We start from the raw sequence: 22,060 nt of genomic DNA, 5'->3' as shown, positions 1-22,060 counted from the left end.
AGATCAATCTACATCAAGTCTGCCATGCTCCCAAGTTAGTGAACCATGGTATTTTCTCCAACAGTGCATAAGAGTAACTCATAACCTAACAAATCTTGAAGTGGGTCCTATAAAACATATAGAACCTAGCTGCTGAAAAGAGCTACCTGTCTGGGCTGATATATGTGTCACCTCCAGCCCTTCTTTCCTCTAGGAGGTTAAAAAACAAACAAACAAAAAAAGTCGGTTTAATCTGCTAAAGATTATGCTCACAAAAAAAAAAAAAACCAGAAAAGAAACTGCAGAACTTCTTCCACACGTCCTCCTTATGACTTAAAAAAGCAACAGAAGGTAAGCTGATCATGATCAAAGACCAAAATTTCTAACCTCTAGCTACATATGAAACTGTAGCTCAGTTTTGGCTTTTGTAAACACTTAACAGCCATGTAGTTGGACTAAATGACTTCCACAGACAGCCTACATTTTCCAAAACCCTCAATATAAAACTGTAACATACAGAAATAATACACAGCAGCAGAATATGCACATTTTCTTGTTACATGTTCTTGAGAAAAAATTGTACCTTATTCATCCACTAAAGTACCTTAAAATATGTGATGTAGCCATTTACTATTTATTAAACTTTCAAATTTATGTTCTTCCATATATCACAATGGATTTGAACTGACAGAAATGAAACTTCATACTAATAACAGAAGTTACATTGGTCCAACACTGAAGTAGAGCAGATCTTGGTTAACTCTTTTTGCTTAAGTAAATCAACTGAAAAGAATGACTTAGATCAAAATTTTTATATTCCATTTGGAAATGAGAACACATCTACTTCTTAATATTCTGGAATTGATAACTCACCTGAGACCATGGTCTGTGATCTGATAACATCCAGACAAACTGAGAAACAGAAGTACACGTCCAGTCTCTTGATCAGATTTTTCACTCCCAAAGTAAATTAAGTCTTTTCCCCTAGGCAATCTAGTCCTTGATGCTTTTCTACACATTGCAGAAGATTCTGGGAGTGTTGACATAGTTCTTAAAGCTGTTCCTGTACAACAAAATGAGTGACCACAATATGCAAAAGCTGGAGAAGCACAATGCTGCTGCCAACAGACACTAGTCCTTAGTCCAACAATGTCCTTACTATAACAACCAGATGTGGAACAACTAAAGTTGGATGCTGTTTCCATTACACAAAGACTTTCAACATTTCTATGTTTCCATTCCACAGTATCTTCAATATCAGCCAAATCTTCAGCATCTAACATCCACACATAAGGAGAAGTGAAATTCTCAGAAGAAACAGGCTTAGTCCAGGGGTGTTCATTATCTATTTCTTCTCCAATGCCCTTGTTAGTTAAATCGTGCAAACAGGCATATTGCTTGGTGGACTGCATGGTAATGTCTTTATTTTTCCATGTAGTTGAAGTAATTTTGCTTGTAGATGTTTTCAAAAAGCCACTTTGATGAGATGTCAGGATTCCAAGAGCTCTGGAAATCTTCTCTAGGGCCACATCTGTGATTTTCTCACAACCAGACAGATCAAGATGCCGAAGACTCTGGCAGCAACCAAGCCAAGACCAACTATAAATAAAAGACAAGACTATTAATGAATATTATTAAATTTTTCAAAAGCATTTGACTACATGTATGTGATTAAAACTAGAAGATTTTACATCTAATATAATCACTTAAGTATTTACTGAATATCTATTGTTAACGTACTATTCTTAACACTAGGGATACAAAAACTCAATGAGAGTAATTAGGAAGTCAGAGTATTCCTAACCTAACAGAAAGGTAGGATGTGAGAGGGGTAAGGATGGGAAGACTTAAGTTTATTACCCTAAAAGTAATCAGCAGAAGTAAGGGTGCAAACACATGAAAGAAAGAGAATAATAACTAATGGTTAATGAGGAAGATCCGTAAGAAACAAGCTCTAGGAAGATAGAGGGTTAGCTTTAACCAGAGAAGAGTATACCTCTTCCTCTGCAGCAGGAAAAAAGGTGCTGATATAAATGGTTGGGTGGGAAAGAAGGAGTGAGCAAGAATACAGAGAATTGGTGGTCAAAGAGATATACTCTGGGAAGGAGGTGGCTTGAAGAAAGTTATACTATTTCAGAGTAACTGTGAAGAATCTAACAGGGAGCTTTGCCAAATGGCACTTAGAGCCCAACTAAAACTAAAACTTCTTAAAAACATATAATACCAATCTACATGGTTGCACAGCAGGGCTCAAGGGCCTAGACAAAATATAGGACTATACAGATTGTAAGATGATACAGATGGAATTTTTGGATCAGCTGGGACCCATGAACAAGAGGTGAAGAACTGGAGGGTGCTATCAAATTATAGTCAGACATGACTGATATTTGATAGTAAAAAATAATAGTATGATTAAATTGCAATTATATAAATGAAACCTTACAAAATAGTTTTTCATTATATTTAAATTGCTTAAAATAACTAACCTGTCAAATGCAGAATCTGAAATGTCAGTCTGGGTAAGATCCAGATGCTCCAGGTTAGGACAAAGCTCTAAAATCTGCCTAACCTAAGAGGGAAAAAATTGTCACTGTGAAGATCTGCAGAACTTCAGTTAGCTAAGTAACAGATGACTATTAGTAAACATAATCTAGATCACAAACTTTCGTGAATATTAAAAAAAAAAAAAAAACACTTGAATAGAGTACAAAATAAAAATTCTGGGCTCAAATCCCTGACAATCTTTTTGTGGTTTTTTTTTGTTGTTTGTTTGTTTGTTTGTTTGAGACAGAGTCTCACTCTGTCGCCCAGGCTGGAGGGCAGTGGCAGGATCTCGACTCACTGCAACCTCCGCCTTCCAGGTTCAAGCGATTCTTCTGCCTCAGCCTCCTGAGTAGCTGAGACTACAGGTGTGCGCCACTGCACCCGGCTAATTTTTGTATTTTTAGTAGAGATGGGGTTTCACCATATTGGCCAGGCCGGTCTTGAACTCCTGACCTTGTGATCCGCCCACCTCAGCCTCCCAAAGTGCTAGGATTACAGGCATGAGCCACCGCACCCGCCCAAGAATCTGTTTTAGCAGTTATGAGACTAAACCAAGAAATTTACATTTTTAAGGAACACTCAAGATTCTGATGTAGGAAGTCATAAGATCTACTTTCATGAAACAGTGTTTTCATCTCATTTGCCCATCTTACCATGTCTTACATATTATTTTAAAAATTACATAAAACTGGGCTTTATCACTTAACATCTGTGAAACTGAATAAAATGTTTAACCTCTTCTAGTCAGTTTCCTCATCTATAACACATAGGTAATGATAATTATGCTACAAAGATTGTTGTGAGAACCGCAATGAAATAATAAGTAACCTAGCAGTGTATGCCTACCCATAGGAAGGCACTCAATAATCATTTTGGGGGTTTGTTTGCCCTTAATTAAACTCAGGAATGAGCAAACCAAAGTCTTATCATGCGATTTTTCTTAATACCCAAACTAGTGTTAATTTAAACATACCATTTTGCTGGAAACTGCAGAGCTGTATGCTAATACTAAGGTTTTTACAGAAGTACCAACATATGGTAGAACGTTATGAATTAAGCCATGGAGTAAACGTTTTTCCATTTGTGCAATGCTGATAGCAATCGATTCCTCCGGAGACTCTTCTGTAACATGAATTAAAAAGTCTAAGAACTTGATAAACTGATAATAATTAAGCTACTCAAGGACTCACCAAATTGTTAAATATGAAATACTTTGTGCTATCCTTATACTTTCTTATGTAAATAATCCCATTTTTAGGCAATGAGAAAGTTTCGGAAAAAAATGTGAAAACTAAAAAGAACAGTAAAAGTTTTCAAGAGAAAAGAAAATATGGTATTAAAAGAAAAATGATCCATAGTAAAACGTACTATCATTGATTCCACATAACTAAAAAGGACACAAAGCTAGAAAAGATTTGAAACTCAACTAAATTAGCCTGATCATAATGAATCAAGCAAAAGAAAGTAGTTAAGAATTTCTAAGAAGTTAAAAATGACATGGCTTTTGGTTTTACTTAATAACTTCTGTAAAGCTTGGATGTTTACAACAGAATGTACTACTGTAACATCCACCATGAAAACACTATAAACTCCAATTCGAAAAAAGGAAAAAAACAAACTACACTAAAAAGAATGAATAACTGTATTGTATTGCCTTTCTCAGGATCCTATTGTTATTATTCTTACCAATTTGAATGTCTTTAAACATAAAACGATTTAACAGAACAAGTTAAGGAAGTCTCATTTAAAACAAAACTAAGTATAGCAGACAAAAGGATATAAACTAAAAGAATTTGTTACTCATGGTTCCTTGTTTAGATAGTATCCTAAATTCGTCCTTTAGCCAGACACAGACACACACAAACACACGCACACGAAGATAAAATATAAGGAGATAAAAATTACTTTGGCCCTCACTATCTAAAGGTACACTATTTACTATGAAATTTTTAAATTTTTAATTTTTTATTGATATACAATAATTATACATATTTTGGGGGTACATGTGATACTTTGATACCTGTATACAATGTGTGATGATCAAATCAAGGTAATTGGAACTGTGAAATCTTTTTTAAGAAAGTTAAACATTCTATGAAAAACAATAACTTCTTAGGACAAGTAAAGACAAGGCAGTTAAACTGAAAAAAGCACTGAAGTAAATAGCAGTTTAGTCTTTAATAATCAACAGATACATTATCTAAAAAGGCTCAATCTTTATACCCTTAACTTTTCCTTTTCGATATCAAGGAAATCGACAGTCTTTGCTCCATCTTCAAGTATTGAGACAAATATACTGAATTTGTTAGAACCTTCAAAATTCTTACCACAGGTATTATGAATTAATTTTCCAGAATGAATGAACTGAGACTTCCTTAAGTTGACATCTGAGCAAATACCTCATTTCCTTCAGGTCTTTACTCAAATTTCTCAAAGGACCTTAACTAATCACTCAATTTAAAACTACAATTTTAAATTCTTCTTGGCATGTTTTCCTTGTTTTATTTTTCTCCACAACACTTGTCACCATCTAATACGGAATATATTTTACCTGTATTTATTGTCTGCCTCCTGTCTCTAAATTTTAAGCTCAACAAGGGCCAGTTTTTTCTTTTTTTTTCCATTTTGTTCACCATTAGATCCTTCATACCTAAAACAATGCCTGCCACAGGTAAGCACATCACCAAATCTATCATAACTAGAATAGACCTTTTCCTTATCTATGACATTTTGAATCTTTTTATCAAAATGTAGCGCATCTGCTTTTCATAAAAATAAACTACTTTAGCTGCTGATATAACAATCTTTATACTTGCACTGTTACTTTCCATGTTTCTTTTTTCCACATTTAGTTCTTTTGCCAGATCAAACTACTTTAAGCAGGTAACTTTATAAAAAGTTCCTATAGTTTCAGTTTTACCAACTAGAAGAATGTCTCACCTGTTCATTTTTTACTATTTTACCATCTTTTAGTAAGTATTATCTAGAATATCCAAGACAGAATTTGTCTTCCTCCTCACACTTTCAAACAGCATCTCTCTGCACAAGTATGACAGCATTTTTCCAACATGTACCTTAAAGTAAAAATTATGTTTTCTTGGCACAAGTATACATATGTAACAAACCTGTACGTTATGCACATGTACCCTAGAACTTAAAGTATAATAATAATAAAAAATAAATTTAAAAAAAAAAATTATGTTTTCTAAATTCTCTCTCATTTGTGAATTCTTTGGAGTGGCGATTAAGTCTTATCCACCCTTGAACTCTCCCACAGTGTTTAATGAATGGCTACATTAGTTTTTGTAAGCCCTTACCATTTACAAAGAATATTTATGTATATTACCTCTTAATTCTACAATAACCTTATTAGGCAAATATTAAGACTATTTACAAATGAGTAAGTCAACTTAACAGTTTCATCCTATTTCCCTCAAGCCACACATGACTCAATAGATGCTGCACAACTGATCATCTGAAGTGGCGCTAAAATCACATTGTAAACTATAAAGCACTATAATAAACATACATTATTTCCATAAGAAAAAAAGGTACCATTTTCTGGTTTTTTATTTTAATATAAAAACAAGAGAAATAATCCTACGCACTCTTTAAAGTACTTCAAACAATTAATTTAAAATGTTATTATTCCTTCAAATTTTAAAAAGTAGTAGGCGTAGAAACACGTTTCTTTAGAAAACACAAACTACATAAATCTAATACCTAATTATTAGTACTTATTAATTATAAGTACTTAATATATAATTATTAAAACACTATGTAATAATTTTAATTTCAAACAAGCTTACCAGATTCATCTATGTCAGCATCTTCATCCCACTCATGAAAAGCACGACTTTCGTCTTTCCTATTTTTCACCCATTCTTCATCAGGTTCAGTATCAAGTTCAGTTGCGGGACCACTATACCAGTCACCTACACGATGAATAAACAAGTAAAAGGATCAAAATAATATCAGATTGCCTGCAATAATGGAAAACTAAGCTATTTACAATAAAAATCTCTACACAGAGACAACATCTGAGCCCTAGGCAATAAGCAATTTTTCTTTTAATACTTTTAAGTTCTACAGTACATGTGCACAACACGCAGGTTTGTTACATAGGTATATATGTGCCATGCTAGTTTGCTGCACCCATCAACTCATCATTTACATTATGTATTTCTCCTAATGCTATCCCTCCCCCAGCCCCCCACCCCCCGACAGGACCCAGTGCGTGACGTTCCCCGCCCTGTGTCCAAGTGTTCTCTTTGTTCAATTCCCACCTATGAGTGAGAACATGCACCGTTTGGTTTCCTGTCCTTGTGATAGTTTGCTAAGACTGATGGTTTCCAGCTTCATCCATGTCCCTGCAAAGAATATGAACTCATCCTTTTCTATGGCTGCACAGTATTCCATGGTGTATGTGTGCCACATTTTATTAATTCAGTATATCACTGACAGACATTTGGATTGGTTCCAAGTCTTTGCTATTGTGAATAGGGCCACAATAAACATATGTGTGCATGTGTCTTTATAGTAGCATGATTTATAATCCCTTGGGTATATACCCAGTAATGGGATCGCTGGGTCAAATGGTATTTCTAGTTCTAGACCCTTGAGGAATCGCCATACTGTCTTCCACAATGGTTGAACTAATTTACACTCCCACCAACAGTGTAAAAGCGTTCCTATTTCTCCACATCCTCTCCAGCATCTGTTGTTTCCTGACTTTTTAAGGACTGCCATTCTAACTGGTGTGAAATGGTATCTCCTTGTGGTTTTGATTTGCATTTCTCTGATGACCAGTGATGATGAGCATTTTCTCATGTGTCTGTTGGCTGCATAAATGTCTTCTCTTGAGAACTGTCTGTTCATATCCTTTGCCCACTTTTTGACGGGGTTTTTTCTTGTACATTTGTTTAAGTTCTTTGTAGATTCTGGATATTAGCCCTTTGTCAGATGGGTAGATGGCAAAAATTTTCTCCCATTCTGTAGGGTGCCTGTTCACCCTGATGGTAGTTTCTTTTGCCATGCAGAAGCCTTTAATTAGATCCCATTTGTCTATTTTGGCTTTTGTTGCCATTGCTTTCGGTGTTTTAGACATGAAGTCCTTGCCCATGCCTATGTCCTGAATGGTACTGCCTAGGTTTTCTTTTAGGGTTTTTACGGTTTTAGGTCTAACATCTAAATCTTTAATCCATCTTGAATTAATTTTTGCATAAGGTGTAAGGAAGGGGGGATCCAGTTTCAGCTTTCTACATATGGCTAGCCAGTTTTCCCAGCACCATTTATTAAATAGGGAATCCTTTCCCTGTTTCTTGTTTTTGTCAGGTTTGTCAAAGATCAGATGGTTGTAGATGTGTGGTGTCATTTCTGAGGCCTCTGTTCTGTTCCATTGGTCTATATCTCTGTTTTGGTACCAGTACCATGCTGTTTTGGTTACTGTAGCCTTGTAGTATAGTTTGAAGTCAGGTAGCATGATGCCTCCAGCTTTGTTCTTTTTGCTTAGGATTGTCTTGGCAATGCAGGCTCTTTTTTGGTTCCACATGAACTTTAACGTAGTTTTTTCCAATTCTGTGAAGAAAGCCATTGGTAGCTTGATGGCAATGGCACTGAATCTACAAATTACCTTGGACAGTATGGTCATTTTCACAATATTGATTCTTCCTATCCATGGGCATGGAATGTTCTTCCATTTGTGTCCTCTTTTATTTTGTTGAGCAGTGGTTTGTAGTTCTCCTTGAAGAAGTCCTTCATATCCCCTTTTAAGTTTTATTCCTAGGTATTTTATTCTCTGTGTAGCAATTGTGAATGAGAGTTCACTCATGATTTGGTTCTCTAGTTTGTCTGTTATTGGTATACAGGAATGCTTGTGATTTCTGCACATTGATTTCGTATCCTGAGATTTTGCTGAAGTTGCTTATCTGCTTAAGGAGATTTTGGGCTGAGACGATGTGGTTTTCTAAATAAACAATCATGTCACCTGCAAACAGAGACAATCTGACTTCCTCTTTTCCTAATTGAATACCCTTTATTTCTTTCTCTTGCCTGATTGCCCTGGCCAGAATTTCCAACACTAAGTTGAATAGGAGTGGTGAGAGAGGGCATCCTTGTCTTGTGCCGGTTTTCAAAAGGAATGCTTCCAGTTTTTGCCCAGGCAATGGGCAATTTTTTAGAAATATTTAATTATGGTTTAAAAAAAGTTACACTGAAATCAGCAAAGGATTCCATTTCAGACATACTGAAAAGAACTATGACAGGTGGCTTCAATTAACAATAATAATTAACCAATAGTTCATATTTTCCCGAAGTAAATCCTTCTCTTTCGAACTATAGAAACAGAACAATAACTACAAAAATGTATAGAGTCTGCTATGTACCTGCTATGTATCCTACTCTCTATAAAGTTTTTCAATTTTATCTTTTATAGAAATAAGCTTAATGATTATCAAGTCTTGCATAAAATTTTAGAAATCACAACGAGCAAACATTCTCCCCTGCTGTTGTTTCACACTGGTTCCTACAATAGCCTCATTATGGTAACAGCTAATTAATAAAAGGAAGCAGGACTGTCTACTCTGTAGTCAACCAGTAGTCAGAAGTAGATGGGAACAGAAGCAAAGGGAAAGATTAATCTAAAGCTAAACTATAAATTCATAGATCCTGGAGAATGTACTGCAACTAAATTATATGATCATGAAATGACAGATTATGCAGAATCAATTTACTGAACTCATTTTTTTGGAGACAGAGTCTCACTCTGTTGCCCAGGCTGGGGTGCAATGGCGCAGTCTCGGCTCACTGCAACCTCTGCCGTCTGGACTCAAGTGATTCTTGTGCCTCAGCCTCCCAAGTAGCTGGGATAACAGGAATGCACCTCCATGCCTGGGTTTTTTTTTGGGTTTTTTTTGTATTTTAGTAGACACCGGGTTCCACCTTGTTGCCCAGGGTAGTCTCGAACTCCTGAGCTCCGGCAATCTGCCTGCCTTGGCCTGCTAAAGTGCTAGGATATTACAGGCATGAGCCACCGTGCCCAGCCAATTTACTGAACTCTTTACATCTAAATTAAAGTTTCTCAACCTTGACACTACTGACATTTTGGGCTGGGTAATTGTTTTTGGGAGCTATCCTGTGGATTACAGGGTGCTTAGCAACAATCCTGGCCTCTACCCAGTAGATGCCAGTATGATACCCAAAGATGGGGCAAACAAAAATGCTTCCACATATTTTAAATATCCCCTGGAAGGGGGAAAAATCAATTTGATTGAGAACCACTCAAAGCACATACTAGAAATAAATAAAATCCGATTTCTACTGGTTCTTTTTTTTTTTTTTTTCTAAGACAGAGTCTTCCCTCTGTCACCAAGATTGTGTGATCATGGTTCACTGCAGCCTTGACTTCCCATGTTCAAATGATCCTCCCTCCCACCTCAGCCTCTCAAGTAACTGGGATTACAGGCATGTACCACCATGTCTGGCTAATTTTTTTTATTTTTGTTAATTTTTTTTTTTGAGACAGAGTCTCACTCTGTTGCCCAGGCTGGAGTGCAATGGCACATCTCAGCTCACCGCAACCTCTGCCTCCCAGGTTCAAGCAATTCTCCCTGCCTCAGCCTCCTGAGTTGCTGGGATTACAGGTGCCTGCTACCACGCCTGGCTAATTTTTGTATTTTTAGAAGAGACAGGGTTTCGCCATGTTGGCCAGGCTGGTCTCGAACTCCTGACCTCAGGTGATCTGCCCACCTCAATCTCCCAAAGTGCTGGGATTACAGGTGTGAGCCACCGTGCCCAGGCATTTTTTAAATTTTTTTAGTAGAGCCCGGGCTTATTGGAATTTTTTGTTTAAACATATTAAAAACAGAAAAAAGTAGTATATTTGAGATTTAGGTGAATTCATGAAAGTTAGCACAGCATTATCACATTTGACATTCATATCAAATCATGACATAATTCTTAATAATTCTTAAGAATTAAAAATAGCCAGAGAAAATATTTTCTGCATCCATGTTGGCCTTGACTTTTTACTAAATATTTCATTATCTTACAACTAACAGAAAAAATTATCCCACATAACAACTCTAATTATTTAGATGATATAAGTCTACCTAATATTCCAAATAGCTTCATTCAAAAAAAATCTAACAGCTTATTTTAAAAGTGCTATACGTGGCTGGGCACAGTGGCTCAAGCCTATAATCCCATCACTTTGAGAGAGTAGATCACCTGAGGTCAGGAGTTCAAGATCAGCCTGACCAACATGGTGAAACCCCGTCTCTAGTAAAAATACAAAAAAATCTGCCGGTCATGGCGGCGGGCGCCTGTAATCGCAGCTCTCAGGAGGCTGAGGCAGGAGAATTGCTTGAACCTGGGAGGTGGAGGTTGCAGTGATCCCGAGATCGTGCCACTGAGTTCCACTAGGCGAGAGTAAAACTCTGTCTCAAAAAAAAAAAAAAAAGTGCTATATGTTATTGTAATGAATAAAACTGCTTTTAAATTAGACTCACAATTTAAATCAGACATAAAGTCATAAACAGAAAACAATTTTTAAAATTATGTGAATTTGGAAGCTAATATTCCCCCGGACCGGGTACGGTGGCTCACGTCTGCAATTACAGCACTTTGGGAGGCCGACGCAGGTGGATCACTTGAAGTCAGGAGTTTGAGACCAGCCTGATCAACATGGTGAAACTCCATCTCTACTAAAAATACGGAATTAGCCAGGTGTGGTGGTACACGCCTGTAATCCCAGCTACTTGGGAGGCTGAGGTACGAGAATCGCTTGAACTTGGGAGTCAGAGGTTGCAGTGACCCAAGATCACGCCATTGCACTCTTGCCTGGGCAACACAAGCGAAACTCTGCCTTAAAAAAAAAAAAAAAACTCACCTAGCAGAAATTGTTTAATTCAGTGACAGAAAAAATGTATGCTATATTAGTTGTATTTAACCCATAACTGCATTATATGTTGATGAAAAGAAAATTTTCTTTAACTGTTCACATGTGAAAGTAATTTACTATAATGATATTATATGAAACTGTGATTCAGAGAATGTGGCATTTCCAATCAAATAAAGATAGGTCAAAGACAGAAACAGATTCACAATTATTTTGAGCCATCACCAAAATGGAGCCATAATGGTGTATCACCCTTAAATTTTATAGAATTTATTCTGTATTTTTAAAATATTCATATAATTATTATTAAACATAATTATTTAAAGCAGTTTTGAAAGCATACTAATTTTATTTTTAACTTTTAATTCTGAAAAACAGTCAAAAGCAGAAAGAACTAGCATAATGAATCCCCATGTATCTATCACCTATCTTCAATAATTATCATTTTGTCAATCTTTTTGCATTCCCTCCCACAAATATATTTTCCTAATTTTTTTAATTGCAGACACCATTATAATTTACCCATGAATTTCAGCATTGCTAGTTTTCCAAAAATATATATACCAAAAACACATCATCTAACTATAAAATCTACTTTTTGATGAATCTCTCAGAGTTTCCCTCCCTGGCATTGCTGATTCATGTAAATAAATATTCATTTACAAAAAAATATGAAAATATTTTTAAAACCCATTTACCTACCTCTGGCCCAATGAACAGGGTACAGATGTTTCCAAAGCGATCCAGCTTTTGTCAGCTGAGACCATTTCATGCTTACTTGACTGCATCGACATAACTCTTGAGGATTAAGATAGCTGAAAATTGACAGCATTACCTCAGGAGGAAGATGGGTTATACCTGTGGAGTGTTCTGACACTTCAGCTTCTGAAATAAAAAAGAAAAACTTTACCAGTAAAGGCTAAAGAGCAAATGCAGTAAGAAATTACAATCACATTTCTATAAACAAAATCCAGTGCCTGAAGTCAACTCCTTCCTGCTTGCAAGATGTGAAAATGAAATAACATGTATTAGAGGTAACATGGGGATGTTAAACTTGTTAAGAACAAGTAGGGTTAAACTATCATGGCCCAAATCATACTTCATCAGTGGGAGCTACAATAATGAACACAGAATTAACTTCCTCTTACAAAGGCATCACAGAAAAAACAATACTCACTTTGTAGCATTAAGTAGCATCACTTGAAAAAGGAACCAAACAGGTTATACAGCTTTAAATCAACAAGTATAGAGTCAGCCAGATTATGAGATCTCCAAGGCATTTTTAATGACACACACAAATCTCATGACCTTTTCCATTTATGCATTATGACTCCTGTCAATAATCTTCCTTGTATTCCCTCTTTGATTTTCACATTTCATACAAGAGGTCTGCGAAATCTGACTGCCTTAACCTAGAGGTGCTTTAAACTACTTCAATTATTTATGTCGCAGGTGACATGACAAAATGCAAATATTTCTGATGTTGTTTCACGTTGATAAGGAATCTTTTGTCAGCAACTATTGCAGGAAGTACTTATGGATATATAAACCTATTATTTCAGTAATAATTTCCAAAATAAAAATGAAAATGAGGTGTTACAATAAAAAATATAAGAGATTCATCATTAAAGTCATATGAAGAATTTGAGTACTTTATATATCTGATTTGTTTCACAAAGTAACTTAAATATAGAAACGCTATGATCACATTCTTTAAACTACCACTTTTAAAATGCCAAATATTTTAAACATAATACAGCTACAATTTGCTTTGAAGGAGTGGGAAAATAAAATGTAGTAAGTGTGATGCTTTTAAATCCCATGTTATAATTACAATTAAACCAGACACAACAAGTCTTAGCTTGGTAACTAAAGCACAAGCTATATTTCAGAGTAAGGCATACAAGCTTTATGGGATTAATTATTGCTTAACTTGTAAAATTATTTGTTTCAACATGCATTTCACCTACATTGTTAAATAAAAATAAAAGGACCAATTTCAAAAAACTTCAAGCTATTTTAACAGAAATCCCATTGCTGCCGCCAATCTTGAAGAAGTGAACATAAATAATTACTGAGGAAGTAGTTTATTTTTTAAAAAGGCAGTTTATTTGCCTTTCTCATCTGTATTTTCAGAGTAACAACACAGAAAAACTCTGCCTCTAGTACTTGTTCCTCTGAATATTACTGGATACAAGCTGAAAAAATGATACACAGGAAAGGATGAAAATAAATTATTTTGAAAACTGATTTTGAAAACCAATGAAAAAACACAAGGAAAGAGAAAAGCAGCCACTATGGTCAATAAAGCTCAGGAAGCAGGATGATACCACAAAAGTGCTCTGTGTAATGGTAGTTTTCAACAATTTTGACTGCTCAGTTTTGAGCAGGACAGTGCTCTGTACTGGTAGTTTTCAATAATTTGGATTCACTCATATATAAATTCATTCAAGAAACAATACACTGAATACGTCCCAAGTATATGTTAAATTATCATACACAACACTGAATTCTAAAATGAGAACCATTGTCTTCAATTAAATTGATACATGAAAATAACGCCTTTAACTGACCACAGTACAGGCCTAACTTAAATTATTCCTCAACCAAAATCTACAATTCATATCAGTAAGATGTCAATGACCTTATAACTAATAAATTGTTCTTTATCTATATATATGAATCTCACCTTTATCTGACTTTTCATCCACAGAATATTTAAAATATTTCTGTCGCTCTTCAGCATGATTCCATAGGCTAAGACCTCTAAGGAGTTCTGCAGTATCCTTCTGAGAGCAGTGTTGTGCAATCACTTTCTTTTTAATATCCTTAAGCTCTTCATAGGTAAAATATTCCATTAACATAGGCTGAAAAACCTAAATTAAACAAAATATTCATGAGGAAAGATGCTTAATTCGTGTTGTTTCACTCTACACCCTTTTAAATTATTAACGGCTCAAATGTCGTATTATGATCATATATCTCAAAAAGATAAAAATTTTAGTTATTACCACTGAGTTAGTTTATCTAAAAATTGCAGAGAAAAGTACATCAAGAAGATCCTGGCCAGGCGCAGTGGCTCACGCCTGTAATCCCAGCACTTTGGGAAGCCAAGGCGGGTAGGTCCCCTGAGGTCAGGAGTTCAAGACCAACCTGACCAACATAGAGAAACCCTGTCTCTACTAAAAATACAAAATTAGCCGGGCATAGTGGCGCATGCCTATAATCCCAGCTACTTGAGAGGCTGACGCAGGACAATCGCTTGAACCCAGGAGGCAGAGGTTGCGGCGAGCCGATACTATGCCATTGCACTCCAGCCTGGGCAACAAGACCAAAACTCCATCTCAAAGAAAATAAATAAATAAAATAAATCCCTCTTGTTATGGTTTCTCCAGTTAATAAATCAATCCCAAAACAATTTTAAAGTATGAGGACTAGAAGGCTTTCCCTTTATAGAATCTGTCAAACACTCTTAATCATTCTGTTAGATGTTTAGGTCAGTTAACTGCCTTCTGGTACTAGAGTAACCGAACTCCACCCAAACTGGGCCTCTGCCTCACATGAGAATGGTTCCCATTGTATTGGAACCATAAAAGTCAGAACTCTACTGAAACACTTAACTTTTCAATATTGTTTCTGGATTTTAGAAATGTTCCCTCAAATCCTTATTTTACAACAGTGGTTCCTATAAGAATTATCCATGGAGATTTCTTCTGCTAAACAGATGCTTAGTCCCAACCTCCAATTTACAGAATTAGAATCTTTAGAGGTTGGAAACAAGGCTTTTTTTGTTTTGTTTTCACTTCCACAGATAATTGTGATGGGTATCATACAGTTCAAAAACACTGGTCAGTCTACTAATTCAGTAGTTTCAACACTGGCTGTATATTACAATGAGTTGGGGGGCCCTGAAAAAATACCCAAGTCAATGCATGTCTTCTGATTTAACTCTGATGTAATTTGTCTGGAAAGGGCTTAAAATACTGTTGGGGTTTCTTTTGTTTGTTTAAATATCAATTTGATTATAAGGTGAAGCTATAGTTGAGAATCTCTACAATAACTGACTTACAGTTGAACAGGTATTCAGTTCCTCATAAAATCATTTATCTATTTCTAACTCTGATATTCATCCCAAATTAGAGACAGAAGAAAAAGGGAAAACGTTTTGCCCATTCATTCAATGATACCCTAATACATGTATAGTAGGCTTAAGACTAATAAATGTCTTTGTTTGTTTGTTTGGAGACATGGTCTCGCTCTATCACCCAGGCTGAAGTACCACGGCGCAATCACGGCTCATTGCAGTCTCAACCTCTTGGGCTCAAGCAATCCTCTCACCTCAAGCTCCCAAGTAGCTGGGATGACAGGCACACGCCACCATGCCCAGCTGATTTTTTTAATTTTTAGCACAGATGAGGTCTTGCTATTTTTCCCAGGCTGGTCTTGAACTTATGAGCTCAAGCAATCCTGCCTCAGCTTCCCAAAGTGCTGGGATTATAGATGTGAACCACCATGTCCAGTCAAGGCTAATAAATTTAAAACCACCATTTAAATACTAAAGTACACTACTGGGAGAAAAAAAAAAAAAAAAAACTTAAAAAAATCTTTAAACACAGCATGAAAATGTAAAAAAAAATTCAGAAGTTTAAAGAATCCTCTAAAGGTTCTGAAGAGACATTAGGGTAGCATAAGTTATTAACATTTAAGACAGAGCCATTTACAAAAAAGAAAATTATTTCCTGAGTAAATTAATTAAATCATCTATTCAATGAAAAGCAACAACCTTTCTGAGAAAACAAAACAAATGTTTTTTTTTTTTTTCCCTTGGGTTTTCTTCAGTTCCCAAAAAGAACTGGGTTCTTCTCTCCATCAACCAGACACATCTTCCTATGCATTATTTTGAAGATCCTCTGAAGCAAAATAGTATTTTAAGAATGTTATAAATCTAAATCACAAGAGGGAAAAAGTATGCTTACCTCCTCTTCCTCTTTCATGTGAGGAAGAAAATCTCTTGTAAAAGCCTCCAATCTCTCTTTCAGTTGTTTTGCATAATTTAACTGTTCATATTCATTCTGGAAACCAAAAAAAAATACATTTTTATAAAAGTTTTGCTTCATTAATTATGTCTGGTCCCAGGAAGACAGTTTAAAATGTGACATAAAACCTCCGGAAAAAAAAAAAATAGAGAAATTGCAAAGTGGTTTCTCTACTTTTAGCATAAAAGATGTCCGTAAAACAGTAAGCTTTGGATTACTTTAGTAATGTATGTAACCCTATATTTTTAAAATACCACAAAAAGCCTAAAAATAGCAAGTATCTGCCCATAACTTCTATTGATTTGATTTCTAATCATATATTTATATAATTTCTAAATGTCAGTTGTCTTAATTTATCTCCAAGCCTAATGGACTGTATCATTACGGAATCCCTTTATGGTCATCTAGTGTCTCCTCCACTAAAAAATTCAGAATATAGTTGACGCTTGAACAACACAGGTTTGAACTGTGCGGGTTCACTTAAATACCAATTTTCTTCTGCCTCTCCCACCCCTGCAACAGCAAGACCAAACCCACCTCTTCTTCCTCCTTAGCCTACTCAATGTGAGGACAATGAGGATAAAGACATTTATGATGATCCACTTCCACTTAATAAATAGTGAATATATTTTTTCTTCCATATGATGTTCTCGGTAACATTTTCTTTTCTCTAGCTTACCTTATTGTAAGAATCCAGTATATATATATTACATACAATATATGAAATAATTGTTAATCGTTTTATGTTATTGGTAAGGCTTCCAGTCAACAGTAGCAGGCTATAAGTTTTGAGAGATTCAAAAGTTATACATGGATTTTTAACAGCACAGGGTGTTGGCAACCCTAATCCCCATGTTGTTCAATGGTCAACTGTACCTGTTAACATTATACTGCTGGGCGCAGTGGGTCACACCTGTAATCCCAACACTTTGGGAGGCAGAGGCAGGTGGATCACCTGATGTCAGGAGTTCAAGATCAGCCTGCTCAATGCAGCGAAACCCATCTCTACTAAAAATACAAAAATTAGCTGGGTATAATGACGGGCACCTGTAATCCCAGCTATCCGGGAGGCTGAGGCAGGGAGAATTGCTTGAACCTGAGAGAAGGAGGTTGCCATGAGCTGAGATTACACCACTGTACCTCAGCATGGGTGACACAGCAAGACTCTGTCTCAAAAAAAAAAAAAAATTTACTTGATGTAAGGTCATATATATCAATATCAACACTTTTAAAGGCAAGGTGCTCACTATATCTTGAAGTAAATCATTCTAATTCTGGGCAATTCTAAGGAACTATAAAGTTCTTTCTCATAACCTAGAATTACATTTTCCCACTTCTATATCAGTCCTCTCAAAGCATGTAGGAAATTTACAAAATAATGAAAACTTTTTTTGGGGGGGGACAAGTCTTGCTCTGTCGCCCAGGCTGGAATGTGGTGGCACAATCTCAGCTTGCTGCAAGCTGAGGTTCAAGCTATTCTCCCATCTAGCCTCCTGAGTGGCTGGGACTACAGGTGCACATCACAACTCCCAGCTAATTTTTTTGGTATTTTTAGTAGAGATGGGGTTTCATCACGTTGGCCAGGCTGGTCTCGAACTCCTGACCTCAAGTGATCGGCACGCCTCAGCCTCCCAAAGTGCTGGAATTACAGGGATGAGCCACCATGCCCAGCCTATGAAAACTTAAAATATGAAAATATTTCATCTCTGTTAAGTCCTCTCTGGTCTCTTTTTCCAGAACTAATTTATTCAACTGCTTCCCAATATTCAATCCAATGTCTTATTCTCTTATGACTTTACACATTTTCCCTAAGCATATCCACATGGCTTCCATTCCTACTTATATGCTAATAATAACTATCAAATTTGATTTTTCATACTGGGTCACTCTTCTGACCATGAAATTCATCTTTATCACCTCCTATTCATAAATGCCCATCTGGATACACAAGCAGTTCAAACCTAATATGTCAAGAATGAATCTTTTTATTTCCTGACCCTCTTCTATATGCTCTAGAAAGTCAGGCTGAATCCTCATTTTGATTTCTTTTCTTTCCTCCTCCCTTTAAGTATAATCACTACATTCTATCAATTTTATTTCCTACATAACTCTCAAGTCTGATCCCCTCCCCTTTATTTCCACTAGTCATAACTATAGTTCAGATCTTATTGAAGGTGCATTCATGTGGCAATACATAATATGATATAAAATTTGAAGAATATAAAAGAATATTCAATAAAAAAGTAAATCTCCCTTCTATTAATATTACTATCTAGTACCCTACCCCTACCAAACCTCCCACACCTCCCCACCAAGTAGCTACTGAGTATTCTTCCAGAAACTATTAGAATAATGTTTAATAATGGTCTTCCTCCTTTAGTCTTTTATCTTTAATCCATCCTCCCTAACCTGCAGAACAGCCTTTCCAGAACATAAATCTCTAGGTGAAGAGTATATGATGGCTTAAAAGAGCTACAACTTAAGCTTACGCTTCACCAAGCCAGAAGGGAAATAACTAAGATCAAATTTCAAAATCCTATAATATATAAATGTAATTAAGAAGAAAGTCTCTCTACATCATTATCCTAAACTATACCCAGTAACATCTTTAGCTCACTGCAACCTCCACCTCCCAGGTTCAAGCAATTCTCCTGCCTCAGCTGGGATTACAGGCGCCTGCCACTATGTCTGGCTAATTTTTATATTTTTAGGAGAGAAAGGTTTTCACTATGTTGGCCAGGCTGGTCTAGAACGCCTGACCTCAAGTGATCCACTAGCCTCGGCCTCCCAAAGTGCTGGGACTACAGGTGTGAGCCACTGCACACTGCACCTGGCTGGCATTCAATTCTAAAACAAGTACAATTTATAAAATTAAAGTGTTTATTCATTCTAAGTAATAATTATACCTTTGGTCACCATTAACTGGATTGATAGCTTTCCTTTAATAATTCAGCAAATGTTAACAGAACGTAAAAATTTTCTAATTAAAACTTCAACTTAGAAAAACAGCTTTAAGACTTGGTGAGTAGTATTCATTATAAAATTTTATTAAACAATAATAAAGAGGTAACTGATGAAGACTCTCATCAAACCTGAATCAGGCTCCTCTGGGCCCTCTTCTCAACTTAGGCCTGACCTTATACTCTGTTCTTGTCCTGCTTAGTCCAGTTTTAGCAAAAATCCTGCTGAATTGGTTTAGTGAAAATCTCTCAGTCTTAGTATCTGATCACTCTCTACATCTGATCAAACTACTCATCCTTCAATATGTTATTATCCTCCTGCCTTCAGCAAGAATTTTATAGTTAGTCTAGCAAGAATCCCCTTGGCCTTGATGTTTCCTCAGTAGTGTTCCACCCACTCTTCCCACTTTGCCACTTGGATATAAATCCCTACTTGTCCTTACTGTATTCAATGTTGGGCCTGATCTCTCTCTCCACTACTGCAAACTCCCCACTGCAGTAGTTCTTTTTAAATAGTCTTCCTTGCCATCTTTAACAAGTGACAAAATAATTTTTTTTTTTTTTTGAGAGGGAGTCTCGCTCTATCGCCCAGGCTGGAGTACAGTGGCGCGATCTTGGCTCATTGCAAGCTCTGCCTCCCGGGTTCACGCCATTCTCCTGCCTCAGCCTCCCAAGTAGCCGGGACTACAGGCACCTGCCACCACCATGCCCAGCTAATTTTTTGCATTTTTAGTAGAGACGGGGTTTCACCGTGTTAGCCAGGATCCAGGATGGTCTCGATCTCCTGACCTCATGATCCGCCCGCCTCCCAAAGTGCTGGGATTACAGGCGTGAGCCACCGCGCCCAGCAATAATTTTTTTTTAACATTACATCATTTACTATAAAACAGTGACAAGTTTTGCCAATGACATACCAGAAGATGGCACAAGTTTTGACAGTTAAATATCCATTTTTGCAAACTTACCTTAACATTCTTCAGTCCCTTTTCAAAGAGGCTAAGCATCTCAGAGAGTTTATTGTCAGAATGTACATTATAAATGGTCTGGCTGCGTTGTTGAAGCAAACCAATAATGTATTCATTTTCAATCTGCTCATGCATTTTGAACTCCTTGAAAGTAGCATACAAAGACTGCAGAAGAGCACGGAAATCGTTGTTGTTGGAAAAATTGGTTTTAGAAAGCTGAATAAAAATTTAAAAAGAAAAGTGTAATAAATACGTGCAAATATGCACAAATAAAAAATATTCAAATACATCCCTATTCACTTTTGCACACAGCATGATACTTCCCTTACACTTGGTTAAAGTACAAATAAAGGAAATTCATAAATTAACAAGTTATAATAGTATATTAAAAAGTACACTAGGCCAGGAAGATGTTGGTTTGCTGGCTTGGTGATACAGAAAAACGATACGTGCACAAATCATCGTTTCTTTAAATAGAAGAGATTAAACTACGCCCCTTCTAAACCTAAAATTTCATTACTCTATATGTATGCTAAATACAGGCAGGCAGAAATTTTAAAGAGGGAAACTTGATTTGGTTAAATACAACAGGTAGATGAAAGGGGAAAAGCTACTAACACCATACCTCCTAGACTTGCTTTCTAAAGTATCTAGTATTCCTAAAATGGAACATAATCTAAGCTTATTGCCTGTCATCAGCTGGAATGACAGTCTGATGACAGAGCATCAAAACAGATGACATACAAGCTCCTAAAACAAAATTATTCGTACTATACATAACAGAATTAACTATCTTCTATAAAAGGTAGTATGGATTATGCATTTTAAGAGTCACTTACAGTGAACCAGTTCTAAAGTCAGATTCTCTAGGATGGGATACCGGTTCTACCACTATTTAACTGTGCAACCCTGGGTAAGTTACTTTTCTTTCTTTTTTCTTTTTTTTTTTTTTTGAGACGGAGTCTTGCTCTGTCGCCCAGGCTAGAATGCAGTGGTATGGTCTCGGCTCACTGCAGACTCTGCCTCCCAGGTTCAAGCGATTCTCCTGCCTCAGCCTCCCGAGTAGCTGGGATTACAGGTGCCCACCACCGCGACTGGCTAATTTTTGTATTTTTTAGTAGAGACAGGGTTTAACTATCTTGGCCAGGCTGGTCTTGAACTCCTGACCTCATGATCCACCCGTCTCGGCCTCCCAAAGTGCTAGATTACAGGCAGGAGCCACCACGCCTGGCCTACTTTTGTTAATGTGTTAGTTTAACCTTGATGTTAAATGGGTATAATAAAACATCTGTATTTCACATGGTTGTTGGTACTCAATAAACATTAGCTATTATCATTTTGAAAATTAAATATTCATTTTTTATAAAGTCATACATTTTTTACTCTATACAAATATTTACTGAGTAGCTATTATGAGGTAAACACTGTTCTTTGGTACTTGGGATATATCAATGAACAAAACAAAGATTTCTTGCCTTTATGGAGTTTCCATTCCAGTGAAGGCAAATAAGACAATGAACAGTTAACTGCAATACACAAGTAAATCATCTAGAGCAAGAATTGGCAACTTTTCTATAAAAGGACAGATAACAAATGTTTTAACTTTTGCAGGCCATGTGGTCCGTAGCAATTATTTAACTCAGCAGTTGTAGCACAAAAGTAGTCATAGACAATATGTAA

The 22,060-nt window shown here is 36.3% G+C and overlaps 1 protein-coding gene across 4 annotated transcripts in view; it reads right to left on the bottom strand.

Annotated features, from left to right (window-relative positions):
• FBXL5 (F-box and leucine rich repeat protein 5) overlaps positions 1-22,060 on the bottom strand; it is a 47,446-nt gene that overhangs the window by 10,317 nt on the left and 15,069 nt on the right. For 2 of the 4 annotated variants that reach the window (XM_021938313.1, XM_003898503.4), the window contains exons 2-9: positions 20,381-20,596; positions 16,396-16,491; positions 14,109-14,295; positions 12,122-12,304; positions 6,333-6,458; positions 3,497-3,645; positions 2,466-2,548; positions 853-1,578 (exon numbers count right to left, since the gene is read on the bottom strand). In XM_021938313.1, coding sequence (XP_021794005.1) covers positions 853-1,578; positions 2,466-2,548; positions 3,497-3,645; positions 6,333-6,458; positions 12,122-12,304; positions 14,109-14,295; positions 16,396-16,491; positions 20,381-20,515 — 1,685 coding nt within the window. In that variant the 5' untranslated portion in view covers positions 20,516-20,596. The remainder of the gene's footprint in view (positions 1-852; positions 1,579-2,465; positions 2,549-3,496; positions 3,646-6,332; positions 6,459-12,121; positions 12,305-14,108; positions 14,296-16,395; positions 16,492-20,380; positions 20,597-22,060) is intronic. The other 2 variants (XM_021938312.2, XM_021938314.2) reach the window with 2 other exon arrangements.

Source organism: Papio anubis, chromosome 3 (assembly GCF_008728515.1).
Source record: "Papio anubis isolate 15944 chromosome 3, Panubis1.0, whole genome shotgun sequence".
NCBI classification, from domain to species: domain Eukaryota; kingdom Metazoa; phylum Chordata; class Mammalia; order Primates; family Cercopithecidae; genus Papio; species Papio anubis.
The sequence above is the reverse complement of the archived record's forward strand: the minus strand, read 5'-3'. Positions and strand labels throughout refer to the sequence as shown.